General features: G+C 38.3%; 1 protein-coding gene across 5 annotated transcripts in view; it reads left to right on the forward strand.

Annotated features, from left to right (window-relative positions):
• The window catches only part of MYOM1 (myomesin 1), a 79005-nt gene that overhangs the window by 9139 nt on the left and 48184 nt on the right, over positions 1 to 21682 (forward strand). For all 5 annotated transcript variants that reach the window (XM_074878842.1, XM_074878860.1, XM_074878868.1 and 2 more), the window contains exons 3-10: positions 4324 to 4461; positions 8664 to 8874; positions 10573 to 10730; positions 14635 to 14727; positions 15667 to 15755; positions 15880 to 15939; positions 17534 to 17698; positions 18289 to 18450. In XM_074878842.1, the coding sequence (XP_074734943.1) occupies positions 4324 to 4461; positions 8664 to 8874; positions 10573 to 10730; positions 14635 to 14727; positions 15667 to 15755; positions 15880 to 15939; positions 17534 to 17698; positions 18289 to 18450 (1076 nt within the window). The remainder of the gene's footprint in view (positions 1 to 4323; positions 4462 to 8663; positions 8875 to 10572; positions 10731 to 14634; positions 14728 to 15666; positions 15756 to 15879; positions 15940 to 17533; positions 17699 to 18288; positions 18451 to 21682) is intronic.

Here is a 21682-nt window from a genome sequence, read left to right on the forward strand (position 1 = left end):
AAATTGTAATAAGAAAAAAGGAAAAAGGGGAAATAAACCTCATGATAGAAATAGTGATCAACTTGTTTTCTGATGCAAAGAGCTCCATTTGAATATGCATTTCTACTAGCCTCCATATAGCTCTGCCTGAGTGGAAGCAAATGATAAGAGGATTTGGAAAGGAAAAAAATTTCTGCTGCTTCAAATTTCTATCTCAGCTCTTGGTTTATGCAGAGCAATTCTAAAAAGATTTTGGAGTGACTCTGGATACCTCTCTGAAAACACCAGCCGGATGCTCTGATGTGGTCATGAAGCAATTAGAAATTTAGCAACAGCTGTGAGAGAAAGTGAAAACAAAACAGAAAGCATATTGTGTCTGTGTGTTAATCCAAGGTCTGCTCGTAGCTGAAATACTAGCTGCAGTTCTGGTCATCTCACGTCAAAAAATACAGTCTGAAACTAGGAAAGGGTCAGATATCAGCAAGGAGGGTAGTAGGAGGTGTGGAATACCTTCCGTCAGGAGAAGGTAAGACACCAGGGCTCTCACCTTGGGAAGGAGGCAAACATGGGCATGTAACACTGATGTATAAAATAGTGAAAGATGTTCAGAGAGTGAACAAGGAACGATTTTTCACACAGAGCGGCAAGTGAGCACAAAAGAGATTATAAATTGGCAGATTAAAACAGGTTCAAAAGAAAGTACTATTTTCATATACAAATAAATTGTTAAGCTCACTGCTGCAGCCAGGATGCAACCTCTGGCTCAGGATGTCCTAGGCCTTTGCTTGAAACCAAAAGGATTTGTCAAGGGAGATATTTCTCTACATAAACCTTCTTCTTACCTGCTCTTGACAATTGCTGGAATAGGAAACTGATCTAAAAGCACCATTAGCATTATTCAATGAAACATTTCTCACCAGGGCCTTGCTTAGTCCAGGTCAAGTTTCTGGAAGAGCAGATGACTGAAATAAATTGGTTGGAGCATTGCGTTAGCAATATGAGAATGGTAGAAAATTACAGGATCCACATGGATCCATTATTCAGCTCACAGTTATCATCTGCACTTTTGGTAGCTGAGTGCTCCCTCTTCTGTACCACTATAAAGTATTGGGATGCAACTGTTGCTCTTTGAAGATAGCACAACAACTGTCACTGCAGCTGCCCCTTCCAGAGAAAGAAGAAGAGAGGAAAAGGTATCTAGAAAGGTGCTTTTCTGGTCCTGGGCACATACACACAAGGGCCGACCAAAGGATGCAATAACATGAAGGATTCAGGAGTAGTAATCCAGAAAATAATCAGGTGGCTGCAGCAAAAGGTGCCTCAGTCAAGAGATATATGGCTTAGAAAACTTGGAAGAGAGTGGGAATCAGCTGTGCATGTATGATGTTTTCATCCTAGTCATCATATCTCAATAAAAGTCCTAGTACCATATCTCAATAAAAGTCCTAGTTCCATCCCTGTTTCTCAGGCTCCATTGTGTTGGAGATCTCTGGCATTAATCTGAAGGATCTGGGGGGATATTTTAATAAAGCCAGCTGTGGAAGGCAGAAAAGATGAAAGATATTCAACTTCAAACTCTTGGAGTGTTTGATTAAAAAAACAATCATTAAACAAATAAAAAGTATAGCAATTTATTCTTTCCTTTTCACAAAATTTTAGAGAGCTATAAGTGAAAGATAGGGAAAAAACCAACCATGTAGGAAAGACATCAATGAAAGTCCTAGCGGAGAGTGATGGGAACTGCTATGTATGCTCCCCATTAATTCTCTACATAAGCGTGTAATCTGGACTTTAACTGAAAACTAAATTTACAGAACAGCCAAATTCTCCTTTCGGAACAAAGAGTTAGTCTGGATTTAACGGTGCTGAAAATGCCTGAACTGAAATTTTCACCACATTTCATCTACTTTTAAGAAAATAGAAACTTGTTGACATTTAAACTGAAGTTCAAATGATACTGTGATCCTTCTTGATCTAGAAACAAAGCAGGAATCAAATGGCCTCCTAAAGGGTTCAGCCTAAAGCCCCTAGGAAATCTGATGGCAGAGTCAAAATTCCAGGTTTGTCCCATTTTAAAATAGGACAGGAATAAGAGTCACCTGCTAAGTAAAGAACTGCAGCTCCTTACAGACTATAGTTCAATTATGAAAAATAATGAAAATACTTTGCTTTGATGTTTCCTGCCACTTATTTGACGACAAGTTCTCCCAATGCATTTGTGGTTGGCCTTAGTGATTGTACTACACCGTTGTCCAACCCAGGAGTGAGGCCATTGCATACCTTGTTTCACTCTGTCTCTTCCTTTTTATTTTACTCTGTTTGGATGGTTCCCAAGTGTTTTCTGCTTGGATTTCCATCCCTAAAGCTGGATCCGCCTCCCTTGGACTCTCTCCTGGGCTGTTTTGGGTAATGCCTGGCATCGGACCCTGGAGGAGACAGCGCCTCTCTCCTGTAGACTTGGTCTGTGCCTTGGCTGACCCAGTGGTGCCTGACGTGGTAAACCCTTGGCCCCAGTCCTGCGGTGTGTGCCACAGCTGCTCTCTGACTGTGCTTTTTTTTTGCATGGAAACCAGGATACAGGGGGAGGAGGAAGGAGGAACTGGTGCACGGTTGCTTTTATCCTTTGGACCAAGCGTTTCTCGGCAGTGGTGCTGTAGGGTTGGTGATAGTGGATATAAAGTGGGCACCTGGGGAGCACAGAGGAGAGGGCTGCCTCACTGCGATGCCGGGTGAGCCAAATACAGCCAAGTCTGATGAGATGGGCACTAATCAGAAGGGAGGGGAAAACTCTGACTGATGGTGCTGGGAGTGGCAGGGCAAAGAGATGAGGGCTGGAAAGCAGATGTGGGAGGGGATGTGAAGTTCAGGCAAGGAACTAGGTGGAGAAGGAGAAGACATGACAGTAAGAAAGACATTAAGAGAGCTGGAGAACGGGAGACAGATTTAACAGGCATTGGGTAGGGAGAGAACTCAGTCTGAGCAAAGGAACAGGCACAAAGAAACAAAGGAAAGAAAGGTAGGAGAGTGAAACTGGACCCATGTGATCTCTCACACACAGCCTCACATGGATAGATCAACACGTATTTTGGAAATCAAGCACTTCTCTTGGTATGACTTGTGTTGGTGGCACCTCTGGAACTTGGTACTTTTGCACGGTTGCAGCCTAAGGGAAACATTAGCCCAAGTATGTATCTGTAATCTTATATTATACATGTGTAACATTCTCAGAGGCCCCGTGCTAGCATGAGTTTTGATTATATGTGTACAGCATGCTGCATAGAGCCACCAGTGTAAGCTACCCAGGGTATGGGAAGCAGGTTAGCCACATTAGTAGTACAAGTCTGGGCTAATGAGTCTTGTTGAGAAACCATGTGCCTTAACTCTCCTCCTCAATCTGTGCATGTAAGTGGTAAGCTTCTGCTGTATAGACAAATGTCCAGACCAGAAGCAGACTCACATATGATTTCCCTTGGTGATGTTGAGACAGAGATGAATAGATACTTTTGGGATTTATAAAAGGCTGACAGCTAATTAGGATATTCCATAGATCTGGGAGTTAGAGATGTGTTGTATTGGGAAAGGAGGAGGGAGGTATCTGGAACTTTGTTAACACAACTGGTAACCATGTTAAAAATGAACCCAAAATAACTGCCTCAAATATGCTTCACACTCTTCAGAATCCCTCCCAGGCTGGTGGGGAGGGAAGCCTTCCATTTGGTTTGCTCTTCTGTCTTTCCACTCATCATTTATCTGTGCTATGTTAAATGGCGTTACTCACTCAGCTTTACACTTTCAATGGACTGGGGTAGTATGGGAGAGCAGTGGGCATGGCAACACTGGCTACTGAGCAATACGCTGACCTACAATTTCTGTAGAGACACTTAAATGCATTATTACTTTGAATATATTTGCACACCAACATTTTAATTGGGGACCAGACAATTTCAGGACTGTAAATTTTGGTAAAGTAGAGGTTATGAGTTCAGATACAATCTTCAGAATTACTGAGTGGTCTCAGTGACTTCAGGATCTACCAAAACTGGGTATACAAACTCTCCAAGTCCCAAACCAAGAAGCTATTAAATGTGCATTGTTATCAGGTATATTGCTTATTCTCTCTCTTTAAATTTAATATCAAGGGGCATCAGTGTTATATTTGTAATGATGAGTTTGTCAAAAGTGCATTTAGTTATGTGTTTAATAACTCTGAAGCCATGACTCATAAAAATTATATTTTCTTGCTTATCAAACAAGAGAGCAAAAATTTTTAGTACTTTAATCTTATTTTGGAGAGTTTCTTAACAGCTTTTTTTTCTGAGTTTAACAATATTATTTTTATTTCAGACTGAAAGATTCCAATTTAATGATTGAAGATCAATCCTATAAGATGAGTCCCAAAGCAAAGAGAGCAAAACACAGTTTGGTATCTGAGGACAAAGAGAACAAAGCCATAGACTACTCAGTGCCCATATTCACAGGACGGTATGTTCTTTTTACTTTTGTTTGATATCTTATTTCTGACATTTTATTAACAAAGTATAAAATAACAAATCCATTAATCTCTTTTTACACTAATGGATCTCAAGGTGATTGTTTGCACTTCACATGAGTGATAAAAAGACAAAGACAAGTCATCTGACTGGCAGAAAATCAGACGTTGATCATCCAGAGCCAGGACAAATGAACCTAGGTGTCTGGAGTTTGTTTTGAAAACATTGCCAGGGCCACTTTCTATGAAATTAAGATATAATTATAACTCTGATTATTGGGAACCAGACAAGTATCTTGTCCATGTTATTTAGCTTATTCTTTTGGTTTGAAGCCTTGTCCTGTAATTCAATGTCTCTTACCAAGCATTAAACATGGAAACAATGAAATGATGTGATAATGTTTTGTCCTGGCACAGGGAACACCTGGAATTAAACCAAATACTTTCTCAAATCCATCGTAATGATTCATGCTGATCTCACGTGTTGGTGGTATTTATTGCATGGTTACTACTGATGTAATACATTTTACTGCAGCAATGTCCTCAGTAAAGCTGAATGTGAACTTTATGTGGAAGCCAGAACCAACAGGAGCAAGGAGGCTCCCCTGCCCTTTTTGGGGTATGGCATACTGATTTTATTAGGAGTCTTTGGCAGTTCGAGCATAGTCACTTGTTCAGATTAACACATACTGGGGTGTGGTGTGGAAAACTGTTTCCTGACTGGAGGCCAGGAGAAAAATTCCTTGCCCACCTGCAGTTGAATAGAAATCTTCCTTCAACTTGTCTTTTTTCTGCAGCACTTTTCATGGGACACTTCCAAGCTTCTGGGAGCCAGTGCTTTTCTGTCTACTGCTTAATCAACACCCAATGTCACTTCTGCTTTGTGTCCAGACTTGTGCTTTCATGTGAAACTGAGTTCCCCCTTGTCAGTGGGAGATGCTATTGCTTTGGCCTTTTGAGCATTTGTGATGCTTTTGTGATGAGACCAGCAGTTTTGGTTTTCATTAATTCCCTCCCACTATCCCAGAGTAATTTTTTTCTCACCCTTTGTACATTTCTGTGTCGGATTCACTACTCTTTGATCCAACCAACAATCAGAAACACACACCGTTGCCTTTTTAAACCATTGTTTTGGAGTTTCAGCTATATCTTCTGTGACAGAAACACATAAATATGTCTCACACAAAACTGGTGGTAACATATTTTCAAGGTTTCCCACTACCTTTGCGTTTCACCTGGTGTTTCTGCTTATGTAGCAGTAGATTTGCAGGTCACCATCACCTGTCTCCCATGCCCTCAAGCACAAATATCCTTCCTCTTTATTGTGTCTTGAGTATACAAAAATAAAATTTATAGTGTTGGTCAATAGTTGAAAATCATGACTAGTACTCCTGGTTGATGATCTTAGCTTCTTTACAGACCCCTGTGATCTTATCACATCATGTTAACATCTTAAGAAATCCTAACAAATAATCTTTTCTCATTTTACTTTTTTGTAAAATGCATACAGTAATATCTAACTCAGTGTGATGGTGTGTATCTTCATTTGCTTGTGTCTGTGCAATACTTTGGGATCCTATATTAAAAGACACTGTTGGATTCTTACATCATTGTTACTATTCTTCTTCTTCTTACTATTGTACAATGTACAATTGTCAGTATTGATCTTACTTTTTGCACATGGCAACTCAGGAAGTTGTGTGTGCTTTTGTGCCACTGAAATGACCCAAATAGGGGCAGTTTATTTGTTAAAAAATACAAAAAGGTCATATGATGATTGTTAGGGTGCCCAACTCAACATGGCATGAACTGGTTGGGGTATCTGTTTTAGGCTTTTTTTCTGTTGGCATCATGTTCATGACCACATGCCAAGACTATGGAATTTGCATGCCACATTCCTAACAGATATTTATTTTTGTTTGAAAGATAACAGCTGAAGCCCATTGAACCATGTGCATGTTCTATGTCATTCCCAAATTCCCCTGTGAAATTGATGTGTTGTTACCCATGGGCAGATAGGTTTTACAAGGAATAGTTATTTATAAAGGTCAGCTTTCTGTGGGTTCATTGGAGCTGTTGCTTGTGCTGCTGGATGACCTTCAGTGCCGTGTCACCATTTCCATTATTTGGTTCTATTTTGGAGCCCTCAGGTTCTGCTGTAAAAAAACCCCCTTGCTCAGATTATTCACTTCAAAACTGTTCTTCTTAAACACCTAGCCTAATCCTTGCAAGATAAAATTAAGGACAGATGGCCAGTATTCTAGGTAATAAAACACCCAGAGCTTGATTTAATACCATAGGTGCTAAAGGTACTGGATGTGTCTTGTGGATCTATTTGCAACCACTAATAAGCCTATGCCAAAAGACTGCAGATGGCAGATACCCTTTAAATAATATTTTGTGTGTGTCATTTGGGGTTTGATCCCATTGTTTCTGTTTGAAAAATGTTTTCTACTGAAACCCCTGCAGAATAAATTCTTAAATGGTACTGTGTGCTGTTTCTGATGCATTCATCGTTTCAGGGAACATGTTTCTCTTTGATCTGGGAAGATTATAACAGGAAGAAATGATTAACAAATCTAAATATTTAATACGGTTGATCAAAAGCATCTGGGGACCACTACTGCAGATTACTAGGCCAAGTCCTATATTAGTCTGAGGATATTCATCAGCTCCCAGAAGATGCTTTATGCCTTGAGGAGCGGGTCCATACTGTGAAGTTGCTGAGATCATAACTACTATAATTAAGGAGGAAATAATGTCAGCTTTCCTTTAAAGGAAAACGCCACTGATCCATTTAAACTGAATGTAGACAGCTACATTCATATTCATTAAAATGAGTTTTCAAGATTGTCTTTAGAAATCTCTGCCATATATCTGCACCTTCAGAAGACATTTGTGGGGTAGCTGATGTGCCTAAGTGAGGACAATCAATCATCCCACTGATACTTTAAAGGATCATCCTGTTAAAGCAGCCTGAAACACAAAGTTCAACGCAGAATTTGAATGCATGAGGGAGGTCAAAGCTCTATGCTGTTAATTAAGCTTTTTTAGTCTTTAGAGCAATCTTGATGTGTAATTAAGTTTACAGCACATGCCACTGCTTGGCTGTCTTGCATCTCACTGAACTGATTTCATAGCTCAAAGATAAGGGGCTGGACAGTTAATTATGGGCTTGAATCCAAATTTTCTTGAGTGTTGAGATGTGCTATCAAATGCATAATATTAACAATTTAAAAGAAAACAAAAAATTCGTTCTTCCTAATCTTTTTGCTTTGTAGCAGTAGTGAGAATTTTATGATAAGATAGTAAGGCTGTGCTTGAGTGCATCATGGAAATAAACAGAGGCTGCTTTCTCTATAGTGCTTGCAAGATGGCACTTAACAAGAACTTAAACAGAACCTCTTTTCAGTGTGCCATCTAATGTTACCCTAAAGTAACTAAACTCAGCAGAAGGATGTTAATGTTTCTCCTTAAGCCAGTGAACTCTCATTGTACATGCACTGCTATAGCAGCTATAATGTTCTGAGAGTGCCCAAACAATATGACTGCAAGGGTACTTTTACTGTGCGTATGGAAACAGGATTGTACCCACTGAGAGTAACCATTCCTTGCATCTTGCCTCTGTAGAAATCCTGAGGAGGATGCTTCAAGGAAATCCTTAATCATCTTCTTGAAAACATTTGGAAGAACAGTTACCCTACAAACGTTACGGGATTGAATTTTCTATGAATAAAGACAACTTTTTGTGATAGATAGTAATGTGGCTTTTTGTATAAATCATAAATGAGGACATTGTTATACAACTATCAATTAGCTACAATTATCTCCTGCCCCTTTGGTAGTGTTATTATGAATGCTGCAGCTGTAAGTCAATAACTGGAGATCTGTGGGTATTCCTTACACTAATCTTTATAGCAATGGAGATATAAGACCACAGCAGGATAATGGCTAAACTGAAAATGTGTATGGCATACTTATGCAGAGAGGCACTGAAAACAGCCATGACTTTAGAGAATGAAATAGTCATTCTGCAGTGTCCTTCCATGTTTCTGCTTTGAATACATATGAGACTGTAATAGCAGAAATATATAAGAGTGTTGGCCACTGTAGTTTGCTAATTTGATGTAAAATATAAATGGATTATGTTCTCAGCATTTTCCAATGGGATTCTGCTTTTTGAAAATTCTTTCAGAGAAGTGAGTATCAGTGGGATCACAGACACGGAAGAAGAAAGAATTAAAGAAAGTGCTGCCTATGTTGCCAAGAGGAATCTTTTTGCCACAGGTGAAGGAGTTAGTGTCAGCAAGGTGGCCAAGTCAACTTCTGAAGAGCAACATCGTGAAAAAAAATCAAGGAAAGTAGCAATCCGGGAGTCTGCTGAACGTGTGGCCCTGAAGAAAACGGTAAAAGAGTAGAAACTAACACCTAGGCTGTAAACAGCATGGGTGTTCTTTGTTTGGTGTTTGTAAAGTGCCTAGCACAACAGGGCCCTGATTTACACCATGGGCAATCACAAAAATCGTAGTAAAACACCAAAGTACTTTTAATGGAAACCTTTTCAATGACTTAAAGTCTTGTTATCTTCCTGTTAGGTGGATAAGAAAAGAGGCACTGTGCCTGAGGTAGGCACCAGGAATGTGTCTGTTGTGCTGGGAGAAAGGGAGGGAGAATGAGGCCAGGGAACACTCTCTGGTCATGCCCACACCTAGTTAAATAGCACAGCACCCTTCACCTGGACGATGAGGCAGTTGCTGGGCAGAGAGAAAAGGTGCCAATATATATGTACCTTGCCAATAAGAAGGTGATGGGGTAATTTCTGGATTTTTATGGCCTGAGAATAAGCTTGTCCAAAGTGTTTACCCCAGAGTTTTAATCACAGGGTGTAAATTAGGGAGGGATTTGCCAAAAACATCTGGAACTTAATCTCTAATTGTGGGTAGCTTTGGTGTAACTTCTTGAAAAATATACAAGTATGTTATGAGTAGACTGGCAGAATATATCAAGTGCAAATATGTTTAATTTAGCAAATTAATGTTTTGAGAAAAAGATTTAGTGATATGCTTATAAAATATCCTCATGATGTGAGGCTGGAAAGGGTGTAAACACTTTGAAGGAAAGGTAAGAATTCAAAATAATCTCAAAAAATTGAGAAACAATGAAGGTAAAATTTGTTAACAACCAATGGAAATTACTACACACAGAAAGAAAAGAACAAGTAAATGAGGAATGCCTGGCTAGGTAGAAGTACCTGAGGATCTGGAAGTTAGGTCACAAATTTAATGTCAGTCAATTTATTGTCAGTCGTTGTATAAAAACAAATGCCATTCTAGAGTGTGTTAACAAAAGTATTGTCATTAAAACATAGGGACAATTATTTAATTGTGTCAGAGATTGTTGGACTTCTAATAATGAGTAGTTACTGTCTTATGAACACTGAGGACAAGTAGAACCTGCCCAGAACTGAGAAACAACAATTGGAAGGAAAACTGGTTTTGCACAGTTTTTAAAAGACTGAGAGGATTACGGAAGCTGTCTTCTTTTAATAACCTTAATACAGGGACCTGTCATTCTCCATATATGTGAAAGTTAAGGCAGAAAATAAATAGTTTAGTTTGCAGAAAGCAAGATTTATAGTATATTACGATTTTTTTTCCAGCTCTGTGGATAGCCAAGCAGTTGAAACAGTTACCCTGGGAGGATGAATGATCCCATCAGCAGGAAAGGTTTGAGAGCAGGTCTGCCAGAGATGATCTAGGCATATACGATCTTGCATTAGAGAAAAAGTAAAGAAGACATTTGAGTTTCAGACCTATTTCACCTTTCACTCTCTATTAAAAGAAATCATTAAATGTGGAAAATGATTTTACTTAGAATAGTTTTAAGGAAAAAAAAATTTCTAGCTATTTGGGAAGGGGAACTTCTTGAAGATGAAAACTTTGTTTTCAGTGTCCAGGTGAGATAAATACATTAAGTATGTCTGTCTGGATTTTTAAATAAAAATTGCATATTTTCTTACTGCTCTTTAAAAAAGTATGGTTTTTACGTATTAATAATTTGCACTTATAACTGCTGGAGTTTATAATCAAATGTTTCTTTTTCAGCTAGAAGACACTCAGGCATTCCACAAGAAGTTGAATCAAGATAAACTTTTGCATGCTCCTGAGTTTATTATTGAGCCTCGTTCCCACACTATCTGGGAAAAGCAAAATGTCAAATTCCATTGTTCTGTGGCTGGCTGGCCAGCACCCCGTGTTACATGGTAAGTTTGTATCTCTAGCACTGAAAGTCATCACATAACCAATATCTGAAGTCATCTCAGTGAATGTGGTATTTTTTCTGGAAAGATATAAGTTCAATAAGAAAGTCAGGTACAAAGGCCTGTCAAACACCTTGCAATTCACCTTGTACAAAAAGAAAGCAAAGTATTAAAAGGCGAAATAGTACTTTATGTAGCAATGGGAATACATAGATTTTTTTTTTTCATAGAGACATCCAATACATTCTTTCTGTCTGGTGATGAAGGAAAAATAGCAGTTTAAGTTATCATCAGTACTATCCTTAAAATAATGTTTTCCAAATGCTTCTGTTTAGTCTACAAATGCCATTAATGTCCCTGAAGCATTAAAGCATGCTTTGGTTAAGAACTAGCTGCTTGACTGCTGAGCAGTTATAGTACTGAATCTCCATGAAACTGAAGTCTCATGATGCAGGGTGTTCATAGCAGACACATCATAATTATTCAAAGTGGAAGACTGCAGATAGATCCAGGACCATCCAAATCTTCTGAAAACTTTGGAGGCTATTGGAAACCTTCTATACACTTGAATGATCTTTGGACTAAATCTTTACTGTGGGAACTCCAAAATACGCTCTTAGTCATAGATGAAGGTCTAATTTGACTTTTGGGTTAAACTTTACCCTGACTGGAATTGAACTTAGCTTAACTAACAGTGACTTGTGAAGCTTTACTGTCTCACCATCTATTGAGCTGATCTTTCTTATCTGTTTCATGCTACAGAGATGCCATCAATTTGTTAAGATAATAGGTAATAACTTTTTTCAAACATAAAATGAAATTTGATGCTCATTATTTAATTTAAAATATTCTTCTAGAATGTGTATATAAAATGTATGTATGTGTTTATAAAATGAACAAAGAATAAGCCTGTGTTCAGCGTTAAACATTAGTTAGGAATAAGTCCTATGGAGATTCTATGTGTGGAGACAACAGTAAACATCTACTATATCATGATGTTAAGTAATACTCATATTTTGCAATTTACTACTTGAATTGCTTCATGGACTCTGTGTTTATTTATATCTTAAAAACCTTAATCTCAGGACTTGATAAAAAGTGCTACTAAGAGGTACATTAATAGGCCAGAGCTGGTGCCCACGAAGTCACTTGATCTCTCTTCTTAGACTATGAAAACCAATAGCCAGGCTCTGCACAGACACATTTTTCCCATCACGTAAGGGTTGCTAGTGCCCTGTTTTGACATTCCTCCTAGAGAGGATTCCAGATCAACCTTTCAGGTCTGGTCTCAGCTGGACATAAGGAATGGTCAGCTACGCTCATGGCTGTAACCCAGCTCTGTAACCTGAATCCTAACCACTTACACAAGAGCTGAACCATTTTCACTTTGAGATTCACCTTATCCCAAAAACCTGATGTTAAACATACATCTGAATTCCAAAGGGATTTCAGTTTGCCACAGGCTACTAGTGGTAAAAAAGGGTTTACAGCCATTTCAGCAGGTGTCTTTTCTCTGAGACAAAGAATACTGCTGACCTGGATCTGTCAGCTTTCATTCAGCGTTTCTAATGAAATGTCAGTCATGTATTCCAAACAGTCATTCTTTGTATAAGCAGTGAAGACCTTTTTTTCATGCTGTGCCTGAAAAATTACAAAGCTTCATGAACTTTCTCTAAAGAAAACGTTATTTTCTGATGCAGCTGTTCTGACTCCCTTGGAAAAAGTATATGGAAAACCCAGGACATTTGAAACCAGTAGCAGAAAGCGTATCAGTGCATAATGACAGTGGGAGGTTGCAGTCCAACATTAGCTAATGACTTGGTGGTTCTGGAATTTGCGTTTCCAGAAATAACAAGTGGTCCTTCTAACACATGAGCCCTATTCTTTCCATAGATGAATATAAATAAACAATAATTGAATCAATTATGTTTTGCTTACCTGATAATGAAGACAAAAGAAGTGAAAGTACTTCTTGCTGCTGGCATGACTCAGTTAAAGCTTGTTTCTGCACAGTACCACATGCTACCAAATGCCTTTGCTGCCAACAGGATCCAAGGGTTGCCCAGCCTTTTGAAGAAAAATTAAAGAGATTATGAAATCACATCCTGTTTCACAGGATTTCATATTCCCTGGAAGATATTAGGAACTGATGGCATTATTCTATTTTCTGAACCATTTGACACACTACATGGAATGTAAAGATGCCCAGATGTTCCCAGGCAGATCAGTCTGGGGGTCACCATTGCACAGATGAGGTTAAGAGTGGTGGCGAATGGATTACTCTTATCGGATCCATGTATTATTTTTTGCTATAAGTCAGGAAAAAGCAGTAGGAGATCTCTAATGAGGTCAAGCACCTCTGCAACTGTTTGAAGTCCAGAATACAGAGTATTGCCCTGCATTGAGTCCCCTTTCATAGATGTCTTGCTGAGAGGAAGATGAGGATGAAAAACATCAGGATTTATGATTCTTGCTCACTTTGGCACCTGGAAAAATCCCAGTGTATTACTGTGCCCAAATATTTGTAGCCAGGGAAATATTCTTTATTCCACAACACTGAAAATGCTGAAAGGCAATTTTCAGATTTATTGCAGGTATAGCTTGATCTTGAGACATATTAAACTAATAATATTCTTGGTAAAAATAAAATTGCTTATTATTGACTTGTTTGGTGAAGTGGGGCAAGCCACTGACACCAGATCAGTTCCTGAAAATCATGAGAGATTTAAAATGTAAAATCCGAAATGAAGAAGCAAAGCTCTTTGGATGGATGTCTGTTACAGCTTATGAAGAGAAAGGTTTATTTAAGCTACATCAAAGTAAGAGATAAAGATACTTTTACCTATGATAATTTATATTTCCTCTTCCCTTTTATACAAACTTTATGGAGCACAGGGAAAGTTATGTTAGAGGAAGACACTTTCTTAAGAAACATTCTTTCTTTATAGCCCTCAAATGAATCCCAAATGTACTGAATACAATTCAGTATGTAATTTTATTAGGATCCCATTGCCAGTTTGTTCCATATTACTAGTGCTTACTTAAGACAGGATTCACTAGAGCATTTACTTGGTTACACCATGTATTGTCCAGAATGAGTGACTTTTTATGCAACAATTGGTGAGGAAGAATTTATCATGAACCTCTGAAGTCTCCCTCTGTGAGTCTCAAGCTGTTTATATAAATTCTGAAATTAGCAGTACCAGCTCACTGCTGATCAGTACTTGTTCATTCCGTCAAATTATTTACTGGGAATTTTGAACATCAAAATTTTCCTACCTGAATATATACTTCTACCAGAAAACAGCCATAGTTACAGTCATACCTGTAAAGGCAGAGAAGTTTGTGGTAGCACAGCTTTTGCCAGATCCCTCGCTGCAATGCACTTTACCAGCAAGACAACTTTTCTTTACCAGTCTAACCCCTTCAGGGCTTCTGTCAACCTAGCTATGCAAGTAAAAAAAAAGTTAACTTTCTACCTGACATTTTTGTGAATATGCAGGTTTTAAAAGTAGATCAAGTATGCAAACCAAACAAAATGTGTACGATACCTAGTAGGTAAGGATGCTACAGATTTTTCATTGTTTGCAGTGCACAAAACTCTGAGATGTTGCTCATGTGACTCCTCTGTTCCTTTACAAGTAGTAGTAATACAAGTAGTAGTACCACCATTCAAGACTGTTTTCTCCTTTGAATTAGAAAATAAAATGCACCTGGGGTGGGTCAAAGAGAGAGAGAGGTTAAGCTTCCAAAGATATGTAATGTCTTCGCAGGAAATTAGACTACAGTTTATCTAGGAGAAACATGCAGAAACTGATGTTATATTTCAAACATCAAGCACTTGACCTTTCAAAGTATATAATTATACACTTCCATTTGTGACACACTGTTCCTTTGTTTTCCATAGGTACAAAAACAACGTGCCCATTGATGTACAGACCCACCCTGACAAGTATATAATTGAAAGTCGATATGGGCTGCACTCACTGGAGATTAGCACGTAAGGGGATACTAGATAATTTAACAGATATCTTAAGATGAAATGTTGCTATAGATTGAGTCCTGAAAAATGTGAATGTATCTCTTGGGGATGTAAGAGATACCAAGTTTGTACAGCTGAGGAGAATGTTGTCTACTAAATTTTGAAGCAGTTCTGGTTTTCCTCAGTAGAGGATATGCAATTTACCTAAGTGAGTAATTTGTCTGGATTATTATTCTATTTATGGCTGAGTCAGGAACATGTGGGACATTTGTGATTACTTTTTCCATTTGTCTGTTACATGAGTACAGTTAACCATGAGAAAAATTTAGTTCAGGATAAAAATATGTGAGTTAACTGTTTTTCAAATACAGCAAAGTTCCTGATTCTTACTGAAATGAGGAACAGAACTGAGATGTCCTCCCACACAAGAAAGATCTTTAACAGTACTCATCCTCCAAATGGGAAATTTTTGAAGTCACTTTGCATTAAAAAACACTGAAAACATGAGACCCAATCAACTAATTTGACAATCAGCAACAATCTGTATTTGTCAATTTAGATACTGGTAGGTGCCCTTTGAAAATATTTTATGATATCTACCATTTCTACAGCTTCCACATTAGGCATCTCTCCACTGGAAACAGTAAATTAGAGATAACTTAGAGATAACTTACACAAATATTATCAGACAGTTTTTTACTACTTCTGCTGTATTCTCAATTTCAAATCTGTAAGTGATATTTGAAAAGAGACATTTATTTCAAACATTGGATTTTTAACATTGATAAAAACTTAATGGCTACAATCAGTCCACAGTGTCCAGTGTGTCTGTCTCCCAAGCTTTTACTTCTTTATAGATTTTATCCAGATTTCTGAGAGTTTCTTTAATCTAAAACATAGAAGAGGCTATGCCAAGGTGTAAATGGGTGCCCTGCCTAATCATTTCTATCATTTTAGATGTGATTTTGATGACACTGCTCAGTATCGGGCCTCTGCTATGAATGTTAAAGGAGAAATTTCGGCTTATGCTTCCCTCGTGGTAAAGAGTAGGTTTGCAAAATATTTCCTTTGAGTTTTTTTGTGAAGATGCACATTACCATTCTGGTTTTGTGGCTCAGAGAGCCTTTACCTCTTGGTGATAGTGACAGAAATTGTTCTTTTTCTGTCTAGGGTACAAAGGAGAAATTGATGCAAGTCTTTTGTATGCTGGAACTTCCATGCCTCTGGGCTGTAAGTTGCAATATATGTTTGTTTGATGCATCCATTTACAGTTGCCACATCATGACAAATGACTCAGCAGAATACTTTGTAACATTATTTAAAAAGGAAGCAGGTCTGATTTACAAAGGTACTGAGCTCTACAATTTCAGATGGTGTTAGCCTCACCTATAGGGTGAGGTGCCTTCTAGGTCTATGGTTATTTTCTTATATAAGAAACATCCTTTTAATATCACACTTCGCTGTGGAATAAAATCTATCGAAGAGAGGGACACTTGCATTTTGCAATATGCAAAACATGGCCTAGAAAAAAAGCAAGGAGTGCATGTGCATAAGTAGAGTAGTTGACTTAATCATTCTCATCTGCAGCTACACGATTCCATGTATTGCGAAAATGCATAGAAAAGATCAAATAACCAGAACCTAATTTGAATATTTTGGATATATCAAGGTAAAAAATGTAGTTTGTTTTACCTGAAAACCTCACATTTTTAAGTGATTTATCACATAGATACTTCCAAGATGTTAAGACAGTCCACCTACCTATGCCATGTGGGTGAAGTGCCCTAGGGGCCCTGTGCATGGAAGGCTTGACAGATGAGACTAACAGACATTTCTTTTATTGTAGCAGCACAAATAGAATCAGAGGTATGCTGCAAAGGCAAACTAGCTGGCATTTATATACCAAAGCTCTGAAATAATAGAAACAAGATTATGTACCACATTGCAAAATGCAAGACCACACATTTCCAATATAGTTTGGGATTTATTACTTGGTTATGGGAAAGGAAGACGATGATTTGCGTATATTCATTGATCACAGGAAGACTGAGAACTATGGTGTAGGGAAGTTGTGGAAAAGGAAAATGGGACCATAGGTTTTATCAGCTGAGCTTATTTTCAAAATAAACATGGAAGCCTCTGTGCCACGTATGTGCAGTACAAGTGTAAGGCACTTAGGATATTCTGTCTGGAATACTGCACAACTTGGGTCACACAGCATCAGGAAAGATAAATTCAGAAGCAAGTACAGAAGCAGGCTACCTGAATGCCTGGGGAATGGAGAGCTCATTTTATATTAAGAGCTCCCTCTGCCCCCCTCCCTCTGCCCCAGGTTATTTATCTTATAAAAATGAAGACTGAGTTGACACATGACTGCCCTGAGGTGGAGCAAGGAGTTAAAACAGGGAAAGAGAAGAATCATGTAAGCTAAAAATCAGCTTGACCTGAACAAATCATTAATCATAAATATAAGTATTTTTAAGTTATAAAACAAACCCTATGATAAAATGATAAAACACTGGATCTGAAATTTTGGAAATTCTGGAATGAAATTCTGCAGGAGCCTCTCCCTGATAAAATGAACTATCTGTAAGAACTAGAGTTGTATGAATAAAGAAATAGTTGATTCTCTATGGTAGTAAGGGCTTGGATTATTTAATACTGCAATTATCTCTGAAGATGATGACTGGATATATATTGTTCCTGTTTATACCTTAAACTTCACCTGAGATTATATTCATAATCATTGGGTACTTTTGCATCCTACTTTTGTCACAAAAGGAAAGAAAAAGTAAACAGCCAGATTTTTTTTTCCCTTATACAGTTGGCGTTACCCCTCATGGCTATGCTTCCAGGTTTGAAATCAGATTTGTCGACAAGTTTGATGTAGCCTTTGGGAGAGAAGGCGAGACAATGAGTCTGGGCTGCACAGTTGTCATCAGTCCCGATATCAAGCGTTTCAAACCAGACATTGAATGGTACAGAAATGGTGAGAATGTTTGACAAGAAGAAATATAAACTTCTTTCATGTAAATCTTTATTTATTTCAGCATATGTGAATGTTATGATTTGGTCATCACTTTCTCAGATTTCCAAACAGTAATATTTTCTTTTTTTCAATTAAAAGTTTTTCAAAATTTAGCTTTTTGAAATGGAACCACAGTTAGAAAACTGACAAAGCACTGTGAAAATGTCTTCTAGGGATTTTTTCTTTCTTAAAAAAATTTTTAAATCAGGAGCATTTTGATCAGCTCCAACATCTATGCGGTCCATCTACATACACCACATAGCTTTTAATATTTATTTATATGCCAACACAGTTCTTAAGTAGTTGCACAAGTGTTTTGTGCAGCAGCTGATATAAAAGCTGTTGCTTTCTGAAGTTACACTTTGAAAGTGAAGACAAAATTGGCATGAGAGCAGAATTAGCTGTAATTTATGATTGTGTTCAAAAACAGAAAGTTGCATAATAAGAATGGTCTCGTGTATGTCCAATCTATTCCAATATATTCTTTGTATTCATAATCTATTCCTCAGTAGATCCAGCTAGTTCTCATAATGAAATTATCTAATTTCTAGGTGTTCTTATTACACCATCCAAATGGGTCCAGATGCACTGGAGTGGGGAGCGAGCTTCATTAACACTGACTCATGCAAACAAGGAGGATGAAGGTCTTTACACTCTACGAGTGGTGATGGGAGACTACTATGAAGAGTACAGTGGTTATGTCTTTGTTCGAGGTAGGATACTGTCTTGTGAATGAAACTCACTACAGAAATGAGGAAAACATGCTGGCAAAATCAGTCTCAGACATCTGAGGTGCTTTTTTTCCCAATAAAAAGAGAATAGTTATTTTCTATTAATAGATTCTAGCAATATAGCTTCCAGTTGTTATCTCTGGAAAAATGCATAGCTCATGTTTTGGTGTCATGTGCTAGAAGACTTCTAAACTTCATTGGCATTCTGAGGATGAAATTTAGGATATTGATGTAACTTCAATACTCTTTCTCAATTTCAGCCTGTGAATAGGAAAAATCTACATAATAACTTAAAAATGTATTTTTATAACCATCTCACTGCTAGCTAAACTGCACTGTTTTGATCAAGATTTTGTGCACCATTTGAGGGATTCTCCTTAATGCACAATGCAGGAAAAAATACAGTGCAAGGGAAACACAAAGATCTGCACCTGGGGAAGAATAACTTCATGCACCTGTGTAGGCTGGGGGCTGACTGGCTGGAAAACCACTTTTCAGAAAACACCCTGGGGGTGCTGGTGGACACCAAGGTGAACGTGTGCCCTTGTCACAAAGGACAGTGGCATCCTGGGCTGCACTAGGAAGAGCACTGCCAGCAGGGTGAGGAGGTGGTCCTTCCCCTGTACTCAGCACTGGTGAGACTCATCTGGAGTGCTGGATCCAGTTCCAGGCTACCCAGTACAAGAGAGACATGGACTCACTGGAGTGAGTCCAGTGAAGGGCTGTGAAAGTAATTAAGGGCTTTGAGCATCTCTCATATGAGGAAGGACTGAGAGAGGTGGGACTGTTCAGCCTAGAGAAGAGAGGGCTTAGGGGGAGTTTATCCACGTGTCTAAATACTTGGTGGAGGGGAGTAAAGAAGACAGACCCAGGCTCTTTTCAGTGGTGCCCACTGCCAGGACAAGAGGCAATGTACACAAATTAAAATACAGGAAAGCTCATTTAAACATAAGAAAACACTTTTTTTACTGCAAGGGTGGTTGAAGAGTGGAGCAGGTTACCCAGACAGGCTGTGGAGCCTCCATCCTTGGAGATATCCAAAACCTGATTTGACATGGTCCTGGGTAACCAGCTCTAGTTGACCCTGCTTTGGGCTGAGGGTTGGACTAGGCAATCTCTGGAGTTGTATGCCAATCCCAACCATTCCGTGATTCTCTAAAATAAAACAGCTAAGTGTAGAATTAAAATGTCATTTCTCTGGGTGTTGTTTGCTTGTACCATGAAAAACTTCCTTGAATTTCTATTAGAGAAATATTTCTTTAAAAGGAACCATGGCTATCAGGTTGTGTGCTGATTCTATATCTGTCCCAGCTGCTAAAAGCAGCTGAAGTGTGTAATGCCAGTTCAAAAGGCTCTGGAAATTCTTGGCTCTGAGACCATGCCCAGAATGGCACAGTGTTGCCAAGTCCAGCAGAGCTGCGTGAGATAACAGCCCGCTCAGAAAATATGACTGAAGCAGATGTTTTCATCACTTGAAGAAAGAGTCTACTGAAATGATCATCTGTGAAAAGAAATAGGACTTGTCTTTCTTGCTTTGTTTTAAATTGTGCTGCCATATAAGTAAATGATCACCCTCATTCCTGTTACATCTTCTAGCAATGCAAGTATGACCTGACTGTGAACCCACCGCCCCTTTCACCAGAGATAATCATCTTGCTAGGAATCAGTGTGTTTGCCAAATTCAAACTAGATTAATTATATTCTCCATTCCTAATTAAATGGTCCCCACAGTCTCAGTTGGTTAGTATATTCCTCACTGCTCCTCCTAAAGTGTAGACAAATTTGCTATAAATGGCTAGCTATGGCATTTAAGCACATGCAGTTGTCTTTCTGTGTCATGCATAGAAATCCCTGTGTATCAATGGAAGTGAGCAATGCACTAATCAGGCTCATAGCATTAGGTCTTTAGACAGGCTTAGAGAGTGTGTGTGACTCTTCTGCCATGGCTACGGGTCAGCATTTGTCAGCAAGCCATCAGGGATGAAATCCTAGCCTCCTGGAGACTGATCAGCAACGCTGGCTGTCCCAGCTATTTCCCAGTCTGTTTTGGAAAGAAACTGTGGTGTCTCATGTTTCGTCAGGCAGCAAATATGGGCAATTAAAACTTTTTGTACAGAGATCACTGAAGACATATTTTTATGACTCTTAATGTTCGTATTATTTTGTTATGTTAACTGGATTGCCTACTCTGTACGTTACTGTTTTTAAAAATGCATTGAGTTAGCTGTAATTAGAACCTGGACTCAGTAACTTTGGTGCAACTTCAAAAGCTCCATTTGATGCTACTCTGACTATAAGAGAAGACACAGTATAAAGTGTGTTCTTTTTTTTTCTGAAGAGTACTCTTTTACTTAATGAAGCATGTTAAGGACTCTTATAAGTAATTTTTTCCTGAAAGCCAAAAGCATGAAAAACAAGGCTTACTGTAATACAAAATCCTGTAATGCCTTGAAACTTCAAACCTTTTTAAGAACTCTGGGGTTTAGGTGGAATGTATGAATAATATTTATTAGCAAAATATTTTTTTCTCCAGGTATATACATCCTTGTCTAAGTCAGGTCCTCTTTTGAAGTGCTCACAACAAGGCTTGAAAAATGCTACATGTAATTGTACAAATTGGTGTTATTCTGCGGAGAAAAAACCTCTTTACTTTGAAAGTCTTTCATAAAATCTTCCTGCAAAAGTTATTTTGCTCTACGTGAAAACTACCCCATCTCACAAATCATACTCTGACTGTGTAAACAGTAAAATTCCCCAGTGCCCAGCACCATGCTCTGCTTTTTAAAGCTTTAGATAAGCTATGTCCTGAAGCGGATGCTGGAGTCAAGACCATTTGACACCAGCAGTCACAGATTTGTGATAAACACTTGAAAGGTACAATATGCTCATCCTTATGAAGGTTATATTCCACAGTGATAATGTATGTGTAATATAATTAAACTTCAAAAGGTTTTGATACCTTTGCAGTTCATAGCTAACCAAAAACAAACAATGAAGGACTATGTGTGGAGATAAGATATTTAATTCAGTGGTGTATATCCAATGGGTGAATACTTCTGATTGAGATATTGCCTGGCTGTAAGGCAAGATCTGTAAGGCCTCTTCTCCTAAGTAGAACAGCAGGTAAATATACAGTCTGCCAAGTTTTTAGTTCAGCTATGGCTCTGGCAGCTACCTAACCAGAATGCATGTTACTAATTTTATTTAAAATGCT

This window comes from Strix uralensis, chromosome 1, assembly GCF_047716275.1.
Source record: "Strix uralensis isolate ZFMK-TIS-50842 chromosome 1, bStrUra1, whole genome shotgun sequence".
In the NCBI taxonomy this organism is placed as follows: Eukaryota; Metazoa; Chordata; class Aves; order Strigiformes; family Strigidae; genus Strix; species Strix uralensis.